Source organism: Cebidichthys violaceus, unplaced genomic scaffold (genome assembly GCF_023349555.1).
Source record: "Cebidichthys violaceus isolate CVI_PGR_0920_01 unplaced genomic scaffold, fCebVio1.0.p SCAF_1, whole genome shotgun sequence".
Taxonomy (NCBI): domain Eukaryota; kingdom Metazoa; phylum Chordata; class Actinopteri; order Perciformes; family Stichaeidae; genus Cebidichthys; species Cebidichthys violaceus.
Window position 1 is genome coordinate 9,076,585 of NW_027176262.1, and position 19,541 is coordinate 9,096,125.

The 19,541-nt window shown below is 42.6% G+C and overlaps 1 protein-coding gene across 1 annotated transcript; it reads right to left on the bottom strand.

Moving 5' to 3' along the window:
* Positions 1–768: 768 nt before the first annotated feature.
* On the bottom strand, positions 769–9,954 carry fzd4 (frizzled class receptor 4). The gene is made up of 6 exons (XM_068709526.1): positions 9,292–9,954; positions 5,973–6,110; positions 5,391–5,777; positions 4,922–5,067; positions 4,022–4,269; positions 769–3,881 (listed from the first exon to the last, which is right to left on the bottom strand). Exons 1-6 carry the CDS (start codon positions 9,541–9,543, stop codon positions 3,463–3,465), a joined length of 1,590 nt encoding a protein of 529 aa, XP_068565627.1. The 5' UTR covers positions 9,544–9,954; the 3' UTR covers positions 769–3,462.
* Positions 9,955–19,541: the final 9,587 nt, after the last annotated feature.

The window sequence follows — 19,541 nt, forward strand, 5'->3', positions numbered from 1 at the left end:
TTGTAAAAAACAAATTACAACTAATTTTGAAGTGAGAGGTGTGTGTGTTTCTGTGTGTACTGTAAGTGAGCTTTTTTGTGTGTGTGTGTGTGTGTGTTGCGGAGGTTGTAAGTTCATATCTGATGAGATGTGATTGATGGTACAGTGATGTTTACACAGTATAATCACCATGTTTCCACTGCAGATTCATAACAAATTTAGCGGTTATGGAGCATTTGTTATCCTAACCCAAAGTTATCAGTTAAAAAGAAATGTAAGCAAAATCAAAACATAGTTGCTGCTGTATAGACGTGTGGAATTAGTCACCTCCTGATGAAGCACCAACACTTAATTTATCTAATCAGACAAAAGGTGGCAGCATTGTTCAACCCATTAGGTGAACACAACTGAGCGGAAAGGAGTTTCAGATGCAACGGGATCCCGAAAAGAACTTATTAATTTGTTCACACTTTTAGAAGGCATGGAGACGTCTATACAAGACACACTTTTCTTACTTTACTTCGTCAAATGTGACGTTAACAGAATATCTTTTGGTTTTGAATTGTTGGTCGGACAAAAAAAAAAATCAAAGATCTCACTCGGCGCTTCAGGAAAGCAGAACAGGCATTTTAACACAAAACAAAATCACAAAAACAAATCTGCCGATTAATTACATAATACAATCATAAAACAATCATTTGTTGCTGACCTGTTTCTATTGTGCCTATTTGAAGCGCGCACAAAAAATTACATCCCACATATTGGAAACCAAAAAGTTTTTATTCATCATCTTCTGATACAAAAGCGTTTTTTTAAATAACAAACAATTTTTACATTTTTTTTGTCACTTTTTTTTACAATGATAAATTAGCAATTATTCTTTATAATACATTGATGACATCATCAAGACAATTGAGTTTTCTACACAAAGGAACAGCCTAGACCTTAAAGGCTACGATCAGGGTCGGTGAACTGACCCCGACATTGATGCATATCTGGACAAAAAGCGTTTACAATCCTGTGTTACCAGTGGTTCTCAATCTTCATTAGGCCGTGGCACACACTCTGTTGCAAGGCACAAATGTTCAGTGATTGCTTGGTAATGTCACCTGAAGCTCTGCGTGAGCATACCAGAGGAGACAGCCAAAACATTTAGACGCTTTCAGAGGGAAACTGCATTAGTTCGGAGGGGAGGTGGTCAGAGGTTAATGTAATTCACTTTAACTCAATGTAATGTTTGTTTGACTTTGGAAATGTAATAAGTGTGCCATGGATGCTTTTTTGAGAAACACTGGTGTTTCAGGGTTCTAGGTTTTCACCAAAACCACCAAAAGTATCTTTGAATGTAATAAGGGTGCTGTTACATTTAGTTTTGGGAAAAAGGCAGCCCATACTTTAAAGTTATTTTCTGTCCCGTTCCAAACATTATGTTAAAAATACCTGTGACGGGCGCCGTGAGGCACTATCTGGTTTCAAATGACACTCAGGGGGCAAAGCTCCAAGTCATTCAAGCCCTTATACATTTTAAACAGCCTACTTAAAGTAGAAGGTGTAACGTGACACACACACCCGCGTAGTATACATTCAAAGACTCACTGAAACGCTAGAGCTTTGCTAGATAGATTGTCAGGCAAATATATGGTGCACAGGAGCAGTTGCAGAATTTGGTAAGTGCAGCAGTAAGACCAGGAATAACGTATTGTAATTAAAGCTTATAGTACGGTCTATAAGCAGTTATAGAAGGGGACTGTAGGATTTAAAATGTTGAGAGATGAAATTCTGAAATGTAATCTTTTGCAAGGACGACTTGATTGTCTGGGAAACGAGCCATGATGGAGTAGACGAGGTTAAAGAGAAACAGGCGTGCAGGGGACCAATGAGAGCATCGAACAGACGGACAATAATTAATAGGGACAATTTCCTTGTGCTTCTGTGATTTCCTTATTGAACTGAAGGGATTTAAAAAAAAACTGAGCGATGAGTGCAAACAGACGGCAAGGAGACACAGTTTTGCATATATGGGCTTATTATTGGTGGTATCGTAGTGATCATAACTGCCGGTGGATGAGATTCGTGGGAACTACCTGCTATATGTGCCTGTGACGGCTCTTTGTTATTTCATAATGTGTCTCTTGGCAAGTGATTGTCTAATAACCTCCTAATTCTTTAACGTGCCTCTGGTCCAATGTTTGGAAAGGAGGGCAGAGGGAATTAATTTAATTTCCTGGATTTCATGGTAACTCAAGAGCATGTGCAGTACAGGGTTCCCACAAAGACTGCACACACCATTGGAGGTTAGCTGAGCTTTTCATAGACTGCTGAGGTAAAACACACAGGCCTACATTTCCCAGACGCCTTACCGCTTCTACATTTATGGGTCAATAAAAGGCACAGCTGGGGTTCTCCCAGGATTCATTGCGGTATGACTATATAGCTACCACAGACTTTACTTAAATGTACAACACACGCTAAAAAAATAATCTTGCCTTATTTTCTTTGTCTGCTCTTGCCTTCACAACATTTGTTAGAAAAGATATTGTGATTTTAACGACATTAGTTATTTTTCTGCAGCTGTTAAAGGCTCTCATCACTGCTGTCCCTGGTAATCCACTTGTGACAAGTACAGACACTTCACAAATTGTATACAACTATAGTGCATTATTACAGCTTAGAGCTGGTTTCCCAAAAAATTCTGAGCAATAAAATCAGCTGCTCTTTTATATATTGTACAAAAAGTAAAAAATTTCAAAAATGTTTAATATTGTTGTTCAAATGTAAACACATTACAGATTTAAGGCCATATTTAATATGTTTTCATCCGATTTCAATTACTTTTGGTCTGGTATTTCATTTTAATTCTCCCATGTGGACGTGAAAACCCCACAGGAGCTCAAGTTGTCAGATGCTTTTGGGAAACGGTGACCTACACCTGTATAATGTCTGCACCAGGACCCTCCAGTGTAAAATTCTAAATATCAAAAGACCCTAAAAAGACACAACGGCATGAGGGTTACTGTATCCAGCAGGTTCAGTCTCTTCTGCTGAGGGCTCTGGAGAAAAGAGAGGCAGAGAGGTAGACATGGTGCTACACAGCTTATTGGTGTGTGTGTGGTATGCTTCTGTTCCGCCCTTTCGATCTCTTTCTCCTCTATTATTCGCTTTCTCCATCTCTCTGGGCAAAGGAAGTCTAACAGAGGTAGAGAGGCTGCTGTTGCTACTTAAGTACGACCCAATCCTCCACTTCTCTCCTCCTTAACCCCCCGTTAGAGGCAGTTAGAGGGGGGTGAGGCATGCTTGCAGACTCTCGGCGAGCTTTTATGATGCCGTTCTATCCAGTGGCTTCTTTGAGAATCTCCTGCTACTCCCTCTCATCACTTGTCCGTCCTCTCCATCTTTAGTTTGGCAGAGTGAGTTTCTGTAAGTGACAGTGAAGCAGGTAGAAGTCCGTTCTTGTCCGTTGTCTCTCTCTCTCTCTCTTCCTCCTCACACTACCGTCTCATTGCCTTTCCCCGGTTTGATCCAGCCCTCGCCCGGTGCCCTCTTGCCCCCCCGGCTCGCCCTGCTATCCCTGAGCAGGCGGGCAGAGCAGCGCTGCCAGGTGTGGAGGGTTTTTGCAGACCAAATCCACATACCTGATGTGATGCCTACGAGCAGTGACATGAAGATCCGAAGCATCTCTGATGCCACGTATGAGTCCCGGGTGCTGGCCCTGAACTCCCCCCAGTGAGAGAGCTGGTAGAGGTAACAGCCAATGACGGTGGACGCTGGGACCGTGTAGAGGACCGAAAACACTCCGATCTTCACCATTAAACGCTCCAGCTTGTCTGTTTTGGCACCGTCCTTCTGCAGATTGGAGCGGATCTTGAAGAGAGCCACGAGGCCAGCACAGATGAACAGAGTGCCTGAAGTTCAGAGAGGGAAACAACAGTCGCATAAGGACCACCAGAAAGAGAAAACACAATGCCAGTTGCATTACGCATTGAAAGAACCAAGGATTCAGTCAAATCCCGAGCACAAAACTGATTGATGACGCTGTAATTACCTATTAGAAGGTATGTGGCCAGTGGTGCCACCACAAAGCCTGTCAGTGCCTCCTGCTGCTGGTTGCCAACATAGCAGAGTCCAGTTAGGTCGTCTGCATCCACCAGTCGCATTATGAGGATGACGATGGTTTTAACGGCTGGGATAGCCCAGGCTGCTATGTGGAAGTAGGAGCTGTGCATTTCTATAGCCTCATGGCCCCACTTCAGTCCAGCAGCCAAGAACCAAGTAAGGGTCAGGATCACCCACCTGAAAGAGAGAGAAAGAAAAGTGAGAGAAGAGCCAAAAACACTACTCATGTGTACAGTTATTGGTTTGTCTTTCTGAACTGGCGTTCATATTGGTAGTGGATAACAGTCAAGTGTCCTGTAAACAAGATGCAAAGGCAAAATCGGGCTACTGTTTACTGAGTTGCTTAAAAACTTTACGACTTTTCCTCAAAAATCCCTTGATTGAATTACATCATCATGACTAGTTACATAACAGAGAGTTGTGATCATGTTTTAGGAGACAGTGTAGTCCTTGGTTCTTGCAGTCTGCTGAGCTTCCAAAAGGAAAGAGTGAAGACAAACAGGAAAACCAGGACAAAGGGAAAAGGAAGAAAAAGAGCTGCGACAGCAACTGTATTGCAGCACACACTCAGAAAGTATTTTTTTGTACAAAGGCTGCCTCCAGGAATCCATCTAGTACAGAGGTTATGAGACAGGATAGTTGGCCTTTAAAGAAAACAGGATGCAAGTCTCGTGTTCCAAGTGTTCCACCAAAATCCATTCACAACAGCTGATGACGATAGGACAAGACTTGAAAGATTGATACGATAAGGTGTGTGTGTGTGTGTGTGTGTGTGTGTGTGTGTGTGTGTGTGTGTGTGTGTGTGTGTGTGTGTGTGTGTTGTACTAACCAGAGGGAGGAAGCCATGCCAAAGAAGTAGAGCAGGAGGAAGACTATGGCACAGCCGGTGCTCTTTAACCCTTCTTGTACTAGGATTGGTACTGCGGTGGCATCCAGGTCACAGGAAACACGCTCCCTCCCCAGAGTCAATCGTACCTGCAGGATGGAAAAAATACAGAGATTTCATTCGTTAGAAAAAAAGACATAAAGTCATTCTCATTACATTAAACTGAAAATCTAACTTTTCCATTTAGATCAGCAGTACATGATTAAATCTCTGTATTTGATAATGAAAAAAGAACATAATTAGAAGTAACTTTTTCATCATGACAAATATTCACACAATAGTATATCCTATGTTTACTACTATACTCAAAATATTGTATAATTTTCATTTCACTGTTTTTTGATAGATTCTTTTTTCTTTCCTTCTCACCAAACAAATTAACTCAATGGGGAAATGTAATCCTCCCACTTACCAGGTAGGCCACGCTGTACAGGTTACAGCACATAGATAGGAAGATGATGGGCCTTTCAGGATATGAGAAGCGCTGTGAATCCAACAGAAAGGTCAGGACCGTCAGAGTGGTCGACAGGAAGCACAGCACGGCCCACACTGCCATCCATGCGTCTGTGAAGACTTTGGCCCCCCGTCGGTAGAGCCCGCTGTCATAGCCACACTGTAGAGTGCAGCTTTCAGTCTGTTTCAACCAGGTATACTGGTCAGGTGCAGATCCCAGTGCCTGACAGTCCTCCTGATGGGGAGGATGGCGGACGGGCTGGTAGGGCGGGTCCTCGTCCCCCGGGCCTTCCATGCACATGTGGTTGTGGTCGTTTTGAGGTGGGAAGAGGCTGCAGTTGAGCACCTGGAGCACGATGGGAAATGTCATTTTGGTTACTTATAAGGGCTGTGATACATTTTGTGCTAATTTGCATTAAAAAAAATTGTCCTTGAAGATAGCCCTTGGTTTTGTACATCCCATTTTCCATATCACTCAACCACATCCTGATATTTTTTGGATACATGCAGGGCAGGGCGTTCTTGTGGTGATGGGACTCACCTCAGGCCAAATGAAGCCAAACTCGTGGAGCACCGGGAGGCATTTCCTCTTGACAGACAGACACATGCTACCACACGGACCAATGGGGATGGGAACCTTGTCAGTGCACATTGGTACATAGACTGAGCACAGGAAGAACTGGGGAAAAAATAAGATAAAAGATCACAAGGTGAAATTTTTTTACTAAAATCTGCCACATGTGTGTTCTTCAGTGACATTTCACAGCATACAGTAAATGGTGACTCCAGAAAAATGTCATTAAATGAGCTTAGACTGATGATACTGCAAATATGTTGTGTGTGCATTCAAATAAGAACAATTTTTTAGGGGTGAAAAACGAGAAACAAACGTATTGAGGAGGGAAAAACGACTGTATACCAATTCTAAGTGAAAGTGCAGTAAAGGGTGCAACAGTTGTCCAATATTATGTCATAATTCAACACATAGCTTTGTTCCAGTGAAGTTAAAGCAAACTGTCATGCCAAAGGTAAATCATGTAAGTTGTGAAGTAATTGTTAAAGAAGTGGAAACAGTGCTGCCAGTACCCTGCGGGCCACTCTTTCTATATATTACAAGAGGATTACAGCTGGTAGATGGCTACACCTTCTACTCCCACATGTGGATCCTCCATCTACTTGCATATACCACTCACTACTGTTGCATTCTCTCTGCCTTTGCTTTCAATACATTGCATCATCTCTTCTAGTGGTGGGTCTCTATTTGTACTTCTAATAAGAAACTCCTCAACTTGAATCAAGACACCACGGCCAACTCCAACCTGCACCAAGGTTGAACACACAACTCTACATCTTTAAAAAACAATCTTCAGACTTGACAACACTAAGCGCATGTGCCATGTAATGCTCCGTAATCCCCCCTAATCCAAGGCTCAGTTTTCTCTGTCCCATGGCAATGGTTTTGAAATAGATATCTAACTCAGAGTTATGAAGATAGTGAGCAGACTTAAGTCACATATGACTCTTTGAGGAGGTAGTGATGCTAGGGAGTAAGTCTGGAGTTACAAAAGGGTTGTACTTTAAGGTGATTTCATGCCTTTACAGTAGATTTGGTTTGAAGCCGAAGTGTAAAAAGTGTGCCGGGCTCATGATATGAAAATACACAGAAGCCGAAAGCAGATCTTACTCGGCTACCTTCAGGTAAAGGAAACAAACATACGCTCCAGGATCTTGGACGGGCTGACATAAATACTTGTTAGAGTGGGAGGGTTTGCTACCATTTTTCATTTCAGAAATACCAACATTTTTAACCGGCTATAATGGGAACAAAATGTTTTGGGCTTGCGGTCTCGATCCAGTGATGGAGAAATCGCAGCTTGAAATCAGCCCTTGAACAGAGCCCAAATGAAACATGAATCCAAGAATGGTGTCAAGGTTTGGAAATAAATACACACAGAAACCTTATACAACTCTTTTTCTGTGAGAATTTGTTTGCTACGTAAATTGACTGACTAAAGATATAGAATCAGTGAGCTACTTTTCTGATACCTGCAGGCTAATAATTCTTCCAAATTTGTAAAAGCAAACAGACTTGCTTTTGATTATGAGTCTAAACCATGATACAAAACCTCCTTGCTGTATAACTGACTGCGGGGAAGTATGTGAGGTCAAAATCAGTTATATGAGGCAGCGGGAACTTCCTTCAAACTTGATTTGTTAAACTGTTCTCTGATCAGTATCTGGGTTGTAGCAGCTTTATCTCTGCAAATAGAGCAGACTGGCCGATCTGAATGCAGTATAAAGTTTCTCAACGCAAATAGATATTCTTTGTTCCCAAACTGAACCCTGCATATTGGAGTTGTCCTGAGTAATTTGCTGTTCGAGTAAACAGACTAACAAAGTTGCCCCGGGTGTGAGAGGGAGCCGAGGTTTTGTCTGTGTGATTGTACGCGTTTCAAATTCACAAAGAGTTCATGAAAGCAGCAGATATTAATACCGCAGCAGATATTTCTCACAGGGAATTACACCAGCGACAGTAATGTAACACATTCTGGGTGTTTCCCCCGACCGTTGGTAACCTGAGTGTTGTCACTTCACTGCTAAAAGCTGCTCCGGTTACTTGTCAGGAAGCCTCCCATTAGAGCAAATGTTAGGGGATACGGTTTCCCTTTCCCCTTTCCTCCCTCTTCAGTGTGTGAGAGAGAGGAGAGAGGGGGGAAGGGGGGTAGATCGGCTAATCTTACATTACAATTTTCAGCTGGAGGAGGGCAGTTTGGTTTTATGCTGCAGTTGCTCCTTGCTCTGTCTGGCTGTCTCTCACTCACTCACACTCACACACACACACACACACACACACACACACACACACACACACACACACACACACGTCTCTTAAGCACTGTATTAATTTAGAATGTTAAAATATAATTTTACGTCTATTCCTAAACACCTTTAGGCACAAAAGATAACTGAAAATTTAAGAAGTAATAGAAATCGCACACATCTCCAGACAGGACAGTGGCCACATCCTTAAAATAATAACACAAAGGAGCATCAGGGGAAATGTTTGTTTATGTATTCAGATGTCTGGGTTAGATCACATGTGTATACATGTGTGAGGCATCTCCAAATAAAGGGCTGTAATACACGCAATTTCAGAAAAAGTGGACTCCATTCATAGACAATTTGATCTCCGCTGTGTGTCTAGTCTTTCCAATAATAGTCTCAAATCGTAAAGACGACGGTGACGACCAATCAAATTTTTTTTCTTGCATGGTGCATCAGGCAAACAAGCAGCATTTGTCTTAGGACACTGAGGGCACCATTGTTAGCAAGAAGACAGTACAGTATAGGCCTATAGCACTGAAGACTCAGCTGTTGCTGTGTGGGGCATGAACTCAGAATGTCAACAGACAGAGGGGGCATTTTCATTGAAATTAGCATGACAGCCTGGCACAACAGGAGGGAAGGAAGGAAGGAAGGAAGGGACCCCTCCACTTATTTTAACTCACTGGGATCCAACCTATAGTATGCTCCTCATTATCACAGGCACCATCAGTCTGAACAGTTCACTATTGCTGGTAGCTCCCTGTCATGTGCTCTGGGACACCTCACTCTGTTCCTCCCTCTCTCTACACTCTCTCCTCTCTCTCACTCACTCACTCACTCTCTCACACACACACACACACACACACACACACACACACACACACACACACACACACACACACACAAATATAACAGACACAGCCATGCCTTTTTTTAAGTCCAGGATCAGTGTTCCTAAATTTGCACACCAGCCTCAGTGTGTGCCGTCTATTCTAGTCTAACATCAGCATGCATGTCTCCCATCATCCCAGTACCTTGAGTTGACTGGAGCAGCCGTACTGTATGAGCGGAGTGAACGTGGTCAGCTGCAGCTCGGCGTCTGACTGCAGCACGTTGCCGACCAGATTGGGCATTTTGGTAACGTTGTAACCGAGACCTTGGCACATGCTGATCCGGATCGGGTCGCAGGTCATTTCCTCCACCTCGTCGCCGAAAGCCTCGACCACGCACAGCGGACCGACCAGCCCGGACAGGACGAGCAGTGCTGCCCCGCTGAACGACAACATAATCCCGGGCACGGTCACCGCAACGCTGAGCGGCTGCCCTCTGTGAATGTTGGCACCGTTATTAATAACCTCCTCTGACCCAAAGTTAAGTTAGGTCGCCCAGGAAACCGCAGCGCGTGTTTAGGCTATAGTCCAGCAGGACTGGAGCGCGTGTAGTCCGTGCGTTTTTTGGAGGCTATCGTATCCAACTACGAGCCATTCAGTAGATCAAAATATCCCGAAAGCAGCAGTGAATCACTGCGAGATCTGTGCATAATCAAAGGTGTTTTCAGTAAAAAAAACAAAAACGTGCGCATCTGCAGTTAAAAAGAAATCCCAAATTTGGATAAATCCCGCAGTCCTTCTTGCGTTGTTTCCCGTTAATAGCTCCGTGTGGAGAAGCGCAACACAGCGACGAGATACAGCGGTCTGTTTTTGCGCCTACTGCCTGCAAGCGTCCAGCTCTAAACTTTATTGTGTCTGCGAGGGGAGACTGTTTTGCCCGTCCAGAGGAGAGCCGACCAATCCGTGCGCGGGAGTTGGGTTTCCCTGTCCAACCCCTGACCAGGAGGGCGGGATCCAAGAGAAAAATAGAAGAGCCAGCCTCGTGTCAACCCCTTCCCCGTCTCCTCTCCTGTCCTTTCCTTCAGCCTTTTCTCTTCTTCTGTCTTCTTGTTCTTTTTTCATCCTATTCTGTCCTTTCCTTACTGTGCTCCCTCCTCTCCTCTCCTCCTGCAAAGAAAATCAGCCAGCGTTCCCCAACTAATTCTGACAATATCCAGAACCTGTATTTATACTGGCAGATGTGGCTTACATTTGTTTTTATTGGCAGTATTTTTAGAAAATAGTCACCTAAAAGGTTGATTTTTCAATGTGAGTGTGTTTTCATTTTATATTTAAAGTCCCTAATGGTCTTTTAAGCCCGTCTGGAACTTCACCACAGGTTCCACTCTCCCTCTCTAAAGGCCTGTCAGCTCTAAGTGCTCGTGACATTGTAATTGAAAGTAGGGCCTTAAGTGATGCTGAAGCATTGGAAATCTGTTTTGCATTGCAATGAATGCACATACTGGACAGGTTTTGTTTGCTCGTAGCACCCTGGTAGAAGACTTCTCTTTTACAGCATGAAACTTGCAGTGAAGAGTGTTGTTTTGGCTTTTCTGTGTTTGTAAAAGTGGACTTGGGGTGATGAAGTGCTTGGATTTGTTGCAACAATTTCAAGAGGAGGAAAGCTTAAGGAGTACTTGATTTGTTTTTTCTTCAAGTGATTTACAATTCTGAGGCCGCCAGGTGTAATCAAACTCAACTTAAGCGCTCCACAGACCTTTTCAAATACCACAAATACCATATTCTAATGTCATTTTGCACAGAATTTAAATGGAAAATTCAAATAAGATTCAATGTCTGACAAACGGAGACTTTAAATTAAGTTATGCTGTATATTATTTACGTTAATATACTTAACTCAATTTACATGCATCCAGAGCTAGTATTCTGAAATGAAACAATTTCTACTGAAGTTTTGTGTGTTGAGCCTTTGAAACAACTGAATTTGGGCGAGATAATTTGTAATTGATATTCCACATGTGATCCACAAACACAGGCACACACTCATGCACACTCCCTCAATGAGAAAGTGCGGCTGGACCCGAAATATGTGCCTTTTTGAGATAAATCCCATCTATCTTATTTTGGCCAAATACAAGAAAAATGAGCAGGGATGCACATGAATAAATTATTTTGTCCATCAGTATTAATACTTTCCTTAGCTTTTGTTTCTACACCTGGCATGTTTGTGTCAGGTACTTCTATAGAGTTACTTTTAAAACTCACATAAATACTTAAAACATGAAAACATCAGCAGCAGTCTGGTTGGCTGCTCTCATTGTGCTGCTGTGTTTTCCCTCCTGGATTATACTGTGATGTTTAGGCGAATCCGGTGTGACAATTGATTGGCAGCAGCAATGAACTCCCTACCCCCGACCCCCATCACACACACACACACACACACACACACACACACACACACACACACACACACACACTTCTCCCTGCTCACACACACACACACACACACACACACACACACACACACATGCGCATACGCACCATCCCCCCTCTGCAGCTCTTTGGCTAAAACTGGGGTCAAGACCTGAAGTAATTAGCACTGAGCTGAAACAATAGAGTGTGCCCCTGAGCTGATGGTTATCAGGGGCGTAGTGTGTGTGTGTGTGTGTGTGTGTGTGTGTGTGTGTGTGTGTGTGTGTGTGTGTGTGTGTGCCCAAAAGAAAGCAGTGAATGAATGGGAACACGAAATGGAGAAAAAGGAGAACCAAATCAAAGCTAAATGATCGGTTATACTTTATCCACTTTTACACACTTTATCAAGTCTGTTAATTAATGCAATTCATTTCAACAGTAAATGCAGAGAAGAAGAGTCAGGCGAGCAGAGCGGTAAAGGAGGGTGAGGTATAAGGAGCTGCAGCAGCACATTATCAGCTCCAGCCACCAGCACACTCCGTCCCCTCTTGTTTACTTTCCCAGTAGAGTGTGAATAGCAGTGGTGAGCAGACAACGTGTTGGAATTGACAGACTAATGACCATCACACTGAGTGGATAATGACCACAGTTACCCTTTAAGCCATAAAACCACTGAGTTAACAGGCAAACAGGCTTTCCCATTAAAAGGGGCATTTGGCTGGTAAGCAAAGAAGAGGCAGCTGCAGGTTTTGAATCCATTTGGGGTACATAAAAAGTCACAGATGTATACATGAATACAGCTGAAACAGGCTGTTTCTAATAACCTATTTTAGTACTTCGGTGGTGGTTAACATGAATCCACACAGAGTTTATTTTGTGGCCATCCTACTTCTAAGCACGACCTCCTCTCTGACCAAACCAGCAATCAGCTGCAGGAGGAAATCAGGCTGCCAATATTCGGGTTGCTGCAAGCATAACATAAACATTTATGCGGACTAGTTAATTGATGGTGACTGTTTGGGAAAACAGTGTCTGCAGGCTGGGCCCTGGACACAGTAAGTATCCAATCAACATGTATTGAGAACATATTTTAGATATAGCGGGAAGATTTTTATTTGAGCATATCAGTGATGGCAGTGATTGGACCAAATACAATGATAATATGTAATCTTGTCCAGTATTCCAAAACAGTTTTACACATTTATACAGATCTAGAGCATAGAGGGCTGATGCTTTGAGATTGTTAAACAACATTATAAGATTTAACACAAGATATGCAGCGTGACGCCTGTGTGAGAAAATCTTTTTTTGCAGTCTAGTAAAGCTGATTTCCACTGCTGTAGGCCAAGCAAAAATAGTCAGGGCTTTCTAATTATCTACACCACACAGTTTCCTCCAACACAACATTCATGTGATGATTTTAATCTGTTGATGCCAACAGAAAGGACTCAATGGTGTGGTTTTCCTTCCCAAATAACCCACCCCTGCTAACATTTTGATGGTTTAATGCTTAAGAGCCCTGCCTCTGGAAGACATGTGCCCTGGCTGGCCTGGGATCAAACCTCCCCACAGTCTTAACTTCCCTAATCCATGCTCTCCATCACTGCCACCTTTGTTACTTTCATAATAACAAAAAATGCATGCAGAATTATAGGTACCACATGAGGTAGACTGGCTGGGCAAATACAATAAGTGAACACCAACTTCACTGTTTTATACAGCTTTGAGGGGGTAGTTAAAGAAATACTTATATCTTGTTTTGGGTTTGAAATATCATCAGACGCCCTGAAATTAGACCGTGTTGGAATGTTGCTACATTGATTTATGATTATTAATAATGCAGTCTCTCATGAGCCGACAGCTGAAATGCTCAGCGATGCTAAAATCAGCTATAGTGCTGAAATGGACAGGGACTGCGTCTGTCCTTAATGATTTAATACCAGTTGTTCAAAATTAATTCAGATTTCATCACTGACGTCTTCTATTTTTGGCACTGCCATTACTATTTAATACCGCATATTCATTTTGTCACATAAAAAACATTCTCTAGTTTATATTTAGTCTTAAGATGAGATAAATCTACCGATCTGTATCATATGAAACTCTTTCGGAAACACTAAATATATTTGTAAGTACAAGGTTTTGAAGGGTGAAGTCAAAGTGCAACTCTTTATTCAGAGTAATTTTCTTTCGTGTGGAGTACGCTGGCCGCCTTCTCTTTAAATTAATTCATGAACACGTTCGGTTGACCACAGCCCTGTTGAGGAACTGTGGGAATGTAACCAGTCTAACCTTTCAGCTTGGCAGGCAGAGTGAAAGGCAGTACCCCGAGGACGGAAAGAGAGACACAAGTGTCTATCAGTCACCAGATAGAATCTTTCAGCTCGATTCCCAATCCCTTAGTCCTTGAAGTGTGGTATTAATAGGACTGCCAACTCCTTGGAATGGTGTCAGTGTGGATAACTGCTGATATTCTGCATACAGGAGTGTGTGTCTGAAGCTGTGTGGCTTTACTTCTCAGAATTTGGTCCTTTTCAAGCATCTGTGTATGAGAATGCAGGTGTTTGGATGAGTGGGGGGACAGCATGTGTGGGAGAAGGTGCTTATCCCGTTATGGGGGTTGGGGGAATTTGATAGAAAAGAGTGGGGGGGTTTCTACAGGTGATCTGTCCCCTCTGGGACCGCAGGCTCACGTTACCCTGCTGGAGAGCGCCACACACAACAGCACACACTCTTTCTTCAACATCCCTCTCCCGCTCTCACTACATCTCTAGCCTCTCTCACTGCCTCTCCCGCCTTGCCTTTTTAAAGCGTTCAGTCATCTGCTTCTCTTCTGTCTCCATCTGTTGTTGTGCAGCTGGCAGAGTTCAATTTGCAAACTGGGAGTTTAATTTTCCCATAATTGCCTGTAAAAAAATGGAATAACCCAAAAGGTTAGAGCCTAGAAATTGATGTCTTCCTCTCCAGAAGTAAGTCTGGCTGTTCTGGTTGTGAGACCCTCTCATTGGATCACTGGGTCTGCCTAAGCAGCTTATCCTCATACAACAGTTTGTATGATATCTTACAAAAATGTCTTTGTTGTTTTTTATGCGTTCTCCTTCAAATGTCCAGCAAAACAAGCAAACCACACAGAACCTGTTGAGGCAACAACATTTGGTTAGGTTTAGGAAAAGATCACGGACTGGGGTGAAATAACTACGTAAAGTAAAATAAGTCAAATTTGACTTTTGCTTTCACACGGGGGAGAGATGGCAGTCTTCTTGGTGAAAGTCCTGTGTCAGTTGACTCTCTCCTTACACGGACTTTGTCGCTCTTTATGCTACGTCACTGGGCTGCTTCAGTCAGTAGTATAAAGACATAGTATAAAGAGTGTCAAAAATACTTAAAACTACAAACAGTGAATGACAACAATAAGTATTAATTTCTACTTTGATCGAAAATCGGTTTCATCATGAGTGCTGATATCCTGTGTACATTTCTTCCACTTTCTACAACATCAAATAACTGTATTGCTCTTTTATGTGTTTTAAATACTGTAGTTTATACCATCAGATTACATTGGATTTGTCACTTAAGCTTAATTAGTAGAAACATCACATTGAGGCCTTATCCTCTATCTAGGGATACCACAGAAAAATACCAAGAACAGCCTTCCTTTTAGGTTGAGGCCTGGCTCTGATTGTTTCTCCTTCTCTTTCTCTCTTAACCATAAACAGTGAATAGTAGTTCATCATGTGGACTAAATATTGGATAAGTAGATAATAAAAATCATCTGGCCTACTTGTTTTTGTTTTATTTGCTCGTTTGCTTGTGGTTATACACCACTTACACACGATAAAAGCATATTTATGAATGGTCTCAGATGGAGCCTATTTTAAGGAGTATCTTGATGTCTTTAAGTTCAGTCTTTGTCTTTCTTTTTTTAAGCCACAGGCTTGTGGAAAAAAAAATCTCCCAAATTGCTTGTCTTCATAGATAATATCCCACATAAAAATGTCTTTAATATCTTCAGCATGAGCATCATTGGCAGGATACTACCATGCAGAAGGAAGTGTCTCGTCTATTCAATCTTGATTCTAACAGGCACTTTTTTTGAGCGGTGGCTTTGGCCCAAGGCGGCTTGCTCTGGCCTGTTCAGTGACAAGCAACAGAGTGCTGATAGATGGTTCCTGTCCGTGGCTGTAAATCGGACTCTTGTTGGAGAGTTAACCCCTGTAACCCTGCTTTTCCATAACGGCAGTCTCCCCTCACACAGCCTAGGGCAGCCAATTAACTTTTCCCAGAAATCTGATGAGCAGGTGGTAGCGGTCCAGTTGGGAAGCGGGGACGGACTCGCTCGCCTCGAAAAAATTGTCCCCATTGCTGTATATGACTGCGTGGGTGAGAATTTGGCTCACTGAAGGAAAAATAGCAAAATCAAGTCATCTCCCATCCATCGAACATCTGGACCGCCAGCTGGAGGCAGCTTCCTGTGATTATAGAAATTGGTCAGGTTTAACAGATGAAAAAAAATGTATCTCAGCATCGCACATCAGCTCAGAGGTCAACCAAGAAGACTGGGCAAAAATAATGAGGGAGCTGTTGAATGTGTTCTTTGTGCTGTGACTATGTCCTGTTGCAGTCATTATTCAGAATTTACCAGAAGGGAAATATATCATGTAAAAGCTCAATTACGATAACCTTCACATACATGCACACACATTCATACCCACAGAGCATTAGGGAGTAGCTCTCCTCCTCCTCCTCCTCCTGACCTTCTGCAGACACAGCTGTTTCTCCTCTCCTCTGAATGGTGACTGGGACGAGTTTTATTAATGTGCTGAAACTAAGTAACCAGATAATATGGATCTCTGTAGCCCTGCTCACAGACTGATTTATCTCCCTGCTCGCAGCGTTTGCGTGTGGGTGGGTTTACTTTGCATGCATTCACTATATGTCTGAACTGTATTTCATATGGAATACATACTTTTTCTAAACACGAATGCAGTGTGGATTTGTTTCTGCAGTGAATTACGGGGGAGCCTTCAGTGTTGCCTGAGAAGGATTAGTGACATACCTCAACAAACATACATTTGTTTGACAAGGAAATGAGTGGACATAACATTTCGAGACACCCAATCTGCACTTAGAACCTGTTCTTTGAGTGGTAGTAATGCAAACATATATCTGCTATTGCTATATTTTGACCTATGTCTGGAAATAATGTGATCATTTTCATAGTATGGGGTTTTCTGGCAAGTTTGAGTGGCCGTTACGGTGTGCATATTTAACTAAGTGTGCTTCCATGAACCATGTTTTTGCTGTGCATTGCACAAAGCCAAGACACTGAAACCTTTCATAAAAAGCATTTATAATTGACTTGTAGGATTACCACTTGACAGACAACTCCTTCGAACCACTTTAGCATGAGTGTGTGTGTTTGCACGAGTGTCCTTGGACCATAATTCAGCCATGGACTCTGCAGGATCACCGTGACACCATCGGATGAGAATGTAGAGCTTGCACGTGTATACGCACATTATGCATGTGTTGCGTTTAACTGGAATATTGATGTTTTTTGAGTCCCGGAAAAATGTATTGAGGAAGTGATAAGAACGTGTACTGTATACTGTATGTGTGCGCGTTTTCCGTCAATGAAGTGGAAATGTTCTATCAACTGCTGCGTTGAAAATGTGAAGCGCCGGCATCCCACATGCAGCTGTGCTTTAAGAGAGATAGAAAGAGAGAATGATTTACTGCACACAGAGAAGGGAGGTGGGCGCTCTGTTTTTCCAACACAGTGAGAGGTATGTAGAGAGGAAAGAGGGAGCGGACGCTTTAGAGATGTAAAGTTGGACAGAGATGGGACTGTGTGCTCGCAGAGAGATAACGGGAGAAGGCAAAGCAGATTTTCATCAAATCTTCATCTGATTTTGACTGACAGTAACTGTAACCTTCAAAAAGTCAAAAGTGAATCATTGTTTTTCCTTGTTGTGTTCCCTGCTAGCGAGCTACTTTCTACTGCAAACACGCCGTCATCCGTTTCTCCTTCAGTTTGTTATTCATAGACCTCTGTGCTGACTTCCTTGGCACCTGTCTCTTCCCCGTCTTGTTGCTCCGCTCCCTGAAATAGAAATCATGTCTCCAGAGGAAAAGTAAACACTGGCCCTGCCGTGGGATTACAGACACACACACACACACACACACACACACACACACACACACACACACACACACACACACACACACACACACAAGGTTATCTCTATAGTAATATACTCAGTTTTTTTTGCTGACCACATAGAGGGCAAGTTTGTGGCCTATCGGTAGCTAAATGTTTTGCAAAATATCAAACTTTCACAATGATTGGTATTCAGCTATGCTGTGCAATTCTATGAGAACCGCTCCTCATAATTCCATTTCGTGAGATAAACTGATTAAATCAGCACAAGTATGCTCATGCCCCATGTGATAAACCTTGCCTTGTAGAAGGTTTAAGAAAAAGCTGTTAAAAGACTTAATTTTGCCCCTCCACCTCAAGTTTATCTGATCAGCTGCTATTGCAAAATTACATTTGTGGAATTACTTGATGTACTGGAGCTTTAGTGGTTTATCATTGAGCTGGGTCACACTTTTAAACCAAGAAGAAAAAAGAGGTGCAAGCAGTTATACAGGGGTCCATGAAGCCAATGCAACTTAGAGTGGACTACTCAATGTCCCGGGGGAATGACAAGGACAAGGCCAATGCTCAATGGGACTGAAACAGCTGGTTTAATAAATATTTGTTTGTATGCTTAGGCATGGCGCCCTTCTGCAGTGCACACTGCCAAGATCTGCCCCAGCCTTGGACCACAAGGGCCATGGAGTCCAAGTTTGCACTTAAACTATTGTCAATAAATCATTTTGCAGCTCATTCACATGTCATTCAAGTTAAAAAGCGTCTACTTTTTCAGGTTATGTTCTCTGCAAAAGACTTCAAACATAAATGGCAAAAAATATAATGTTCTCTCCTGAACCAATCACGCAATGATGAGTACATGTTTTATCTACAAAATAGAATTGCATGATAATATGGGGCGAAGGATGTGTGATTTATGATCAAATGTAAAAAGGAATTATACTAAAGTTGGTGTATTGCATTAATATTTACCAGGTTAGTGTTCAGGTTTTGCCAGCCCAGACTAGCCGGCAGAGCCCAGCAGCACGAGCTGTTCAGTGCTCCTGAAAACTGGCAGCCTGCATGGTGTCCTATGACTTCATCACTGACACAGTATTTGTGTGTGTCTGGTAGAGATAAATACTGTAGTGTAGAAACATAAAACCACAAGAGGGACCAGTCCAAATATTTAAAGTGGGTGTTAATATCAGGTTTTCCATCGGGGTGATTGTTTATGTTAACTAGATAACCTTTGTACTTACTATTGTAAATGTCAATACCCCTGAATATGTCAGCGGTTGTGTGTGTCTTTGATGTGTACAGTGTGCACTGTCTCATAAAACTGTTAAAATGAAGTGTACACAAGGAGTGAAGGGAGTGGGCCTTTTCACACAGAACCAAAATCAAACCAAACAGACGCACACACCCAGCTAGGGGTGTAACGGCACACAGAAGACACGGTTTGGTTCCTAACCGATTTAGAACTCACGGTTCGGTGCAAGTTTGATACAGCGAGCAAAAAACCCCAATGCATAAGGATCCAGACAAAATCCTCCTGCTGAGGACTGACATAGCGTTTTGCCCATTGGAAACTTTGGTAAAACGTTACAATTTTAATTCTAAAAATATCAAATATTTCAAACATTCCTGTATTACACTGTAAGAACACTGAACAAACACTTTCCCAAAAGGCAAAAGGTCACAACACACACACACACACACACACACACACACACACACACACACACACACACACACACACACACACTGTGTTTGATATGTGTTCTGTCTGGTGGACTCAGCCCCCGGCCTCAGTTTACCGCTCTCACATACACACACAAACAAACACTTTTCATTCAACAATCAGATTCCTGTTTTCTTGCCGCTCATTCAGAGTCTGGACAAG

What these genes read in the sequence shown, in the direction of transcription:
- fzd4 (XM_068709526.1), bottom strand. Translation starts at nt 9,543, where the DNA reads ATGTTGTCGTTCAGCGGGGCAGCACTGCTCGTCCTGTCCGGGCTGGTC. An exon ending in GGCATGGCTTCCTCCCTCTG is followed by an intron (nt 4,270 to 4,921) that starts GTTAGTACAACA and finishes TCTCTCTTTCAG; the next exon opens with GTGGGTGATCCTGACCCTTA. An exon ending in GGCCACATACCTTCTAATAG is followed by an intron (nt 3,882 to 4,021) that starts GTAATTACAGCG and finishes TCTGAACTTCAG; the next exon opens with GCACTCTGTTCATCTGTGCT.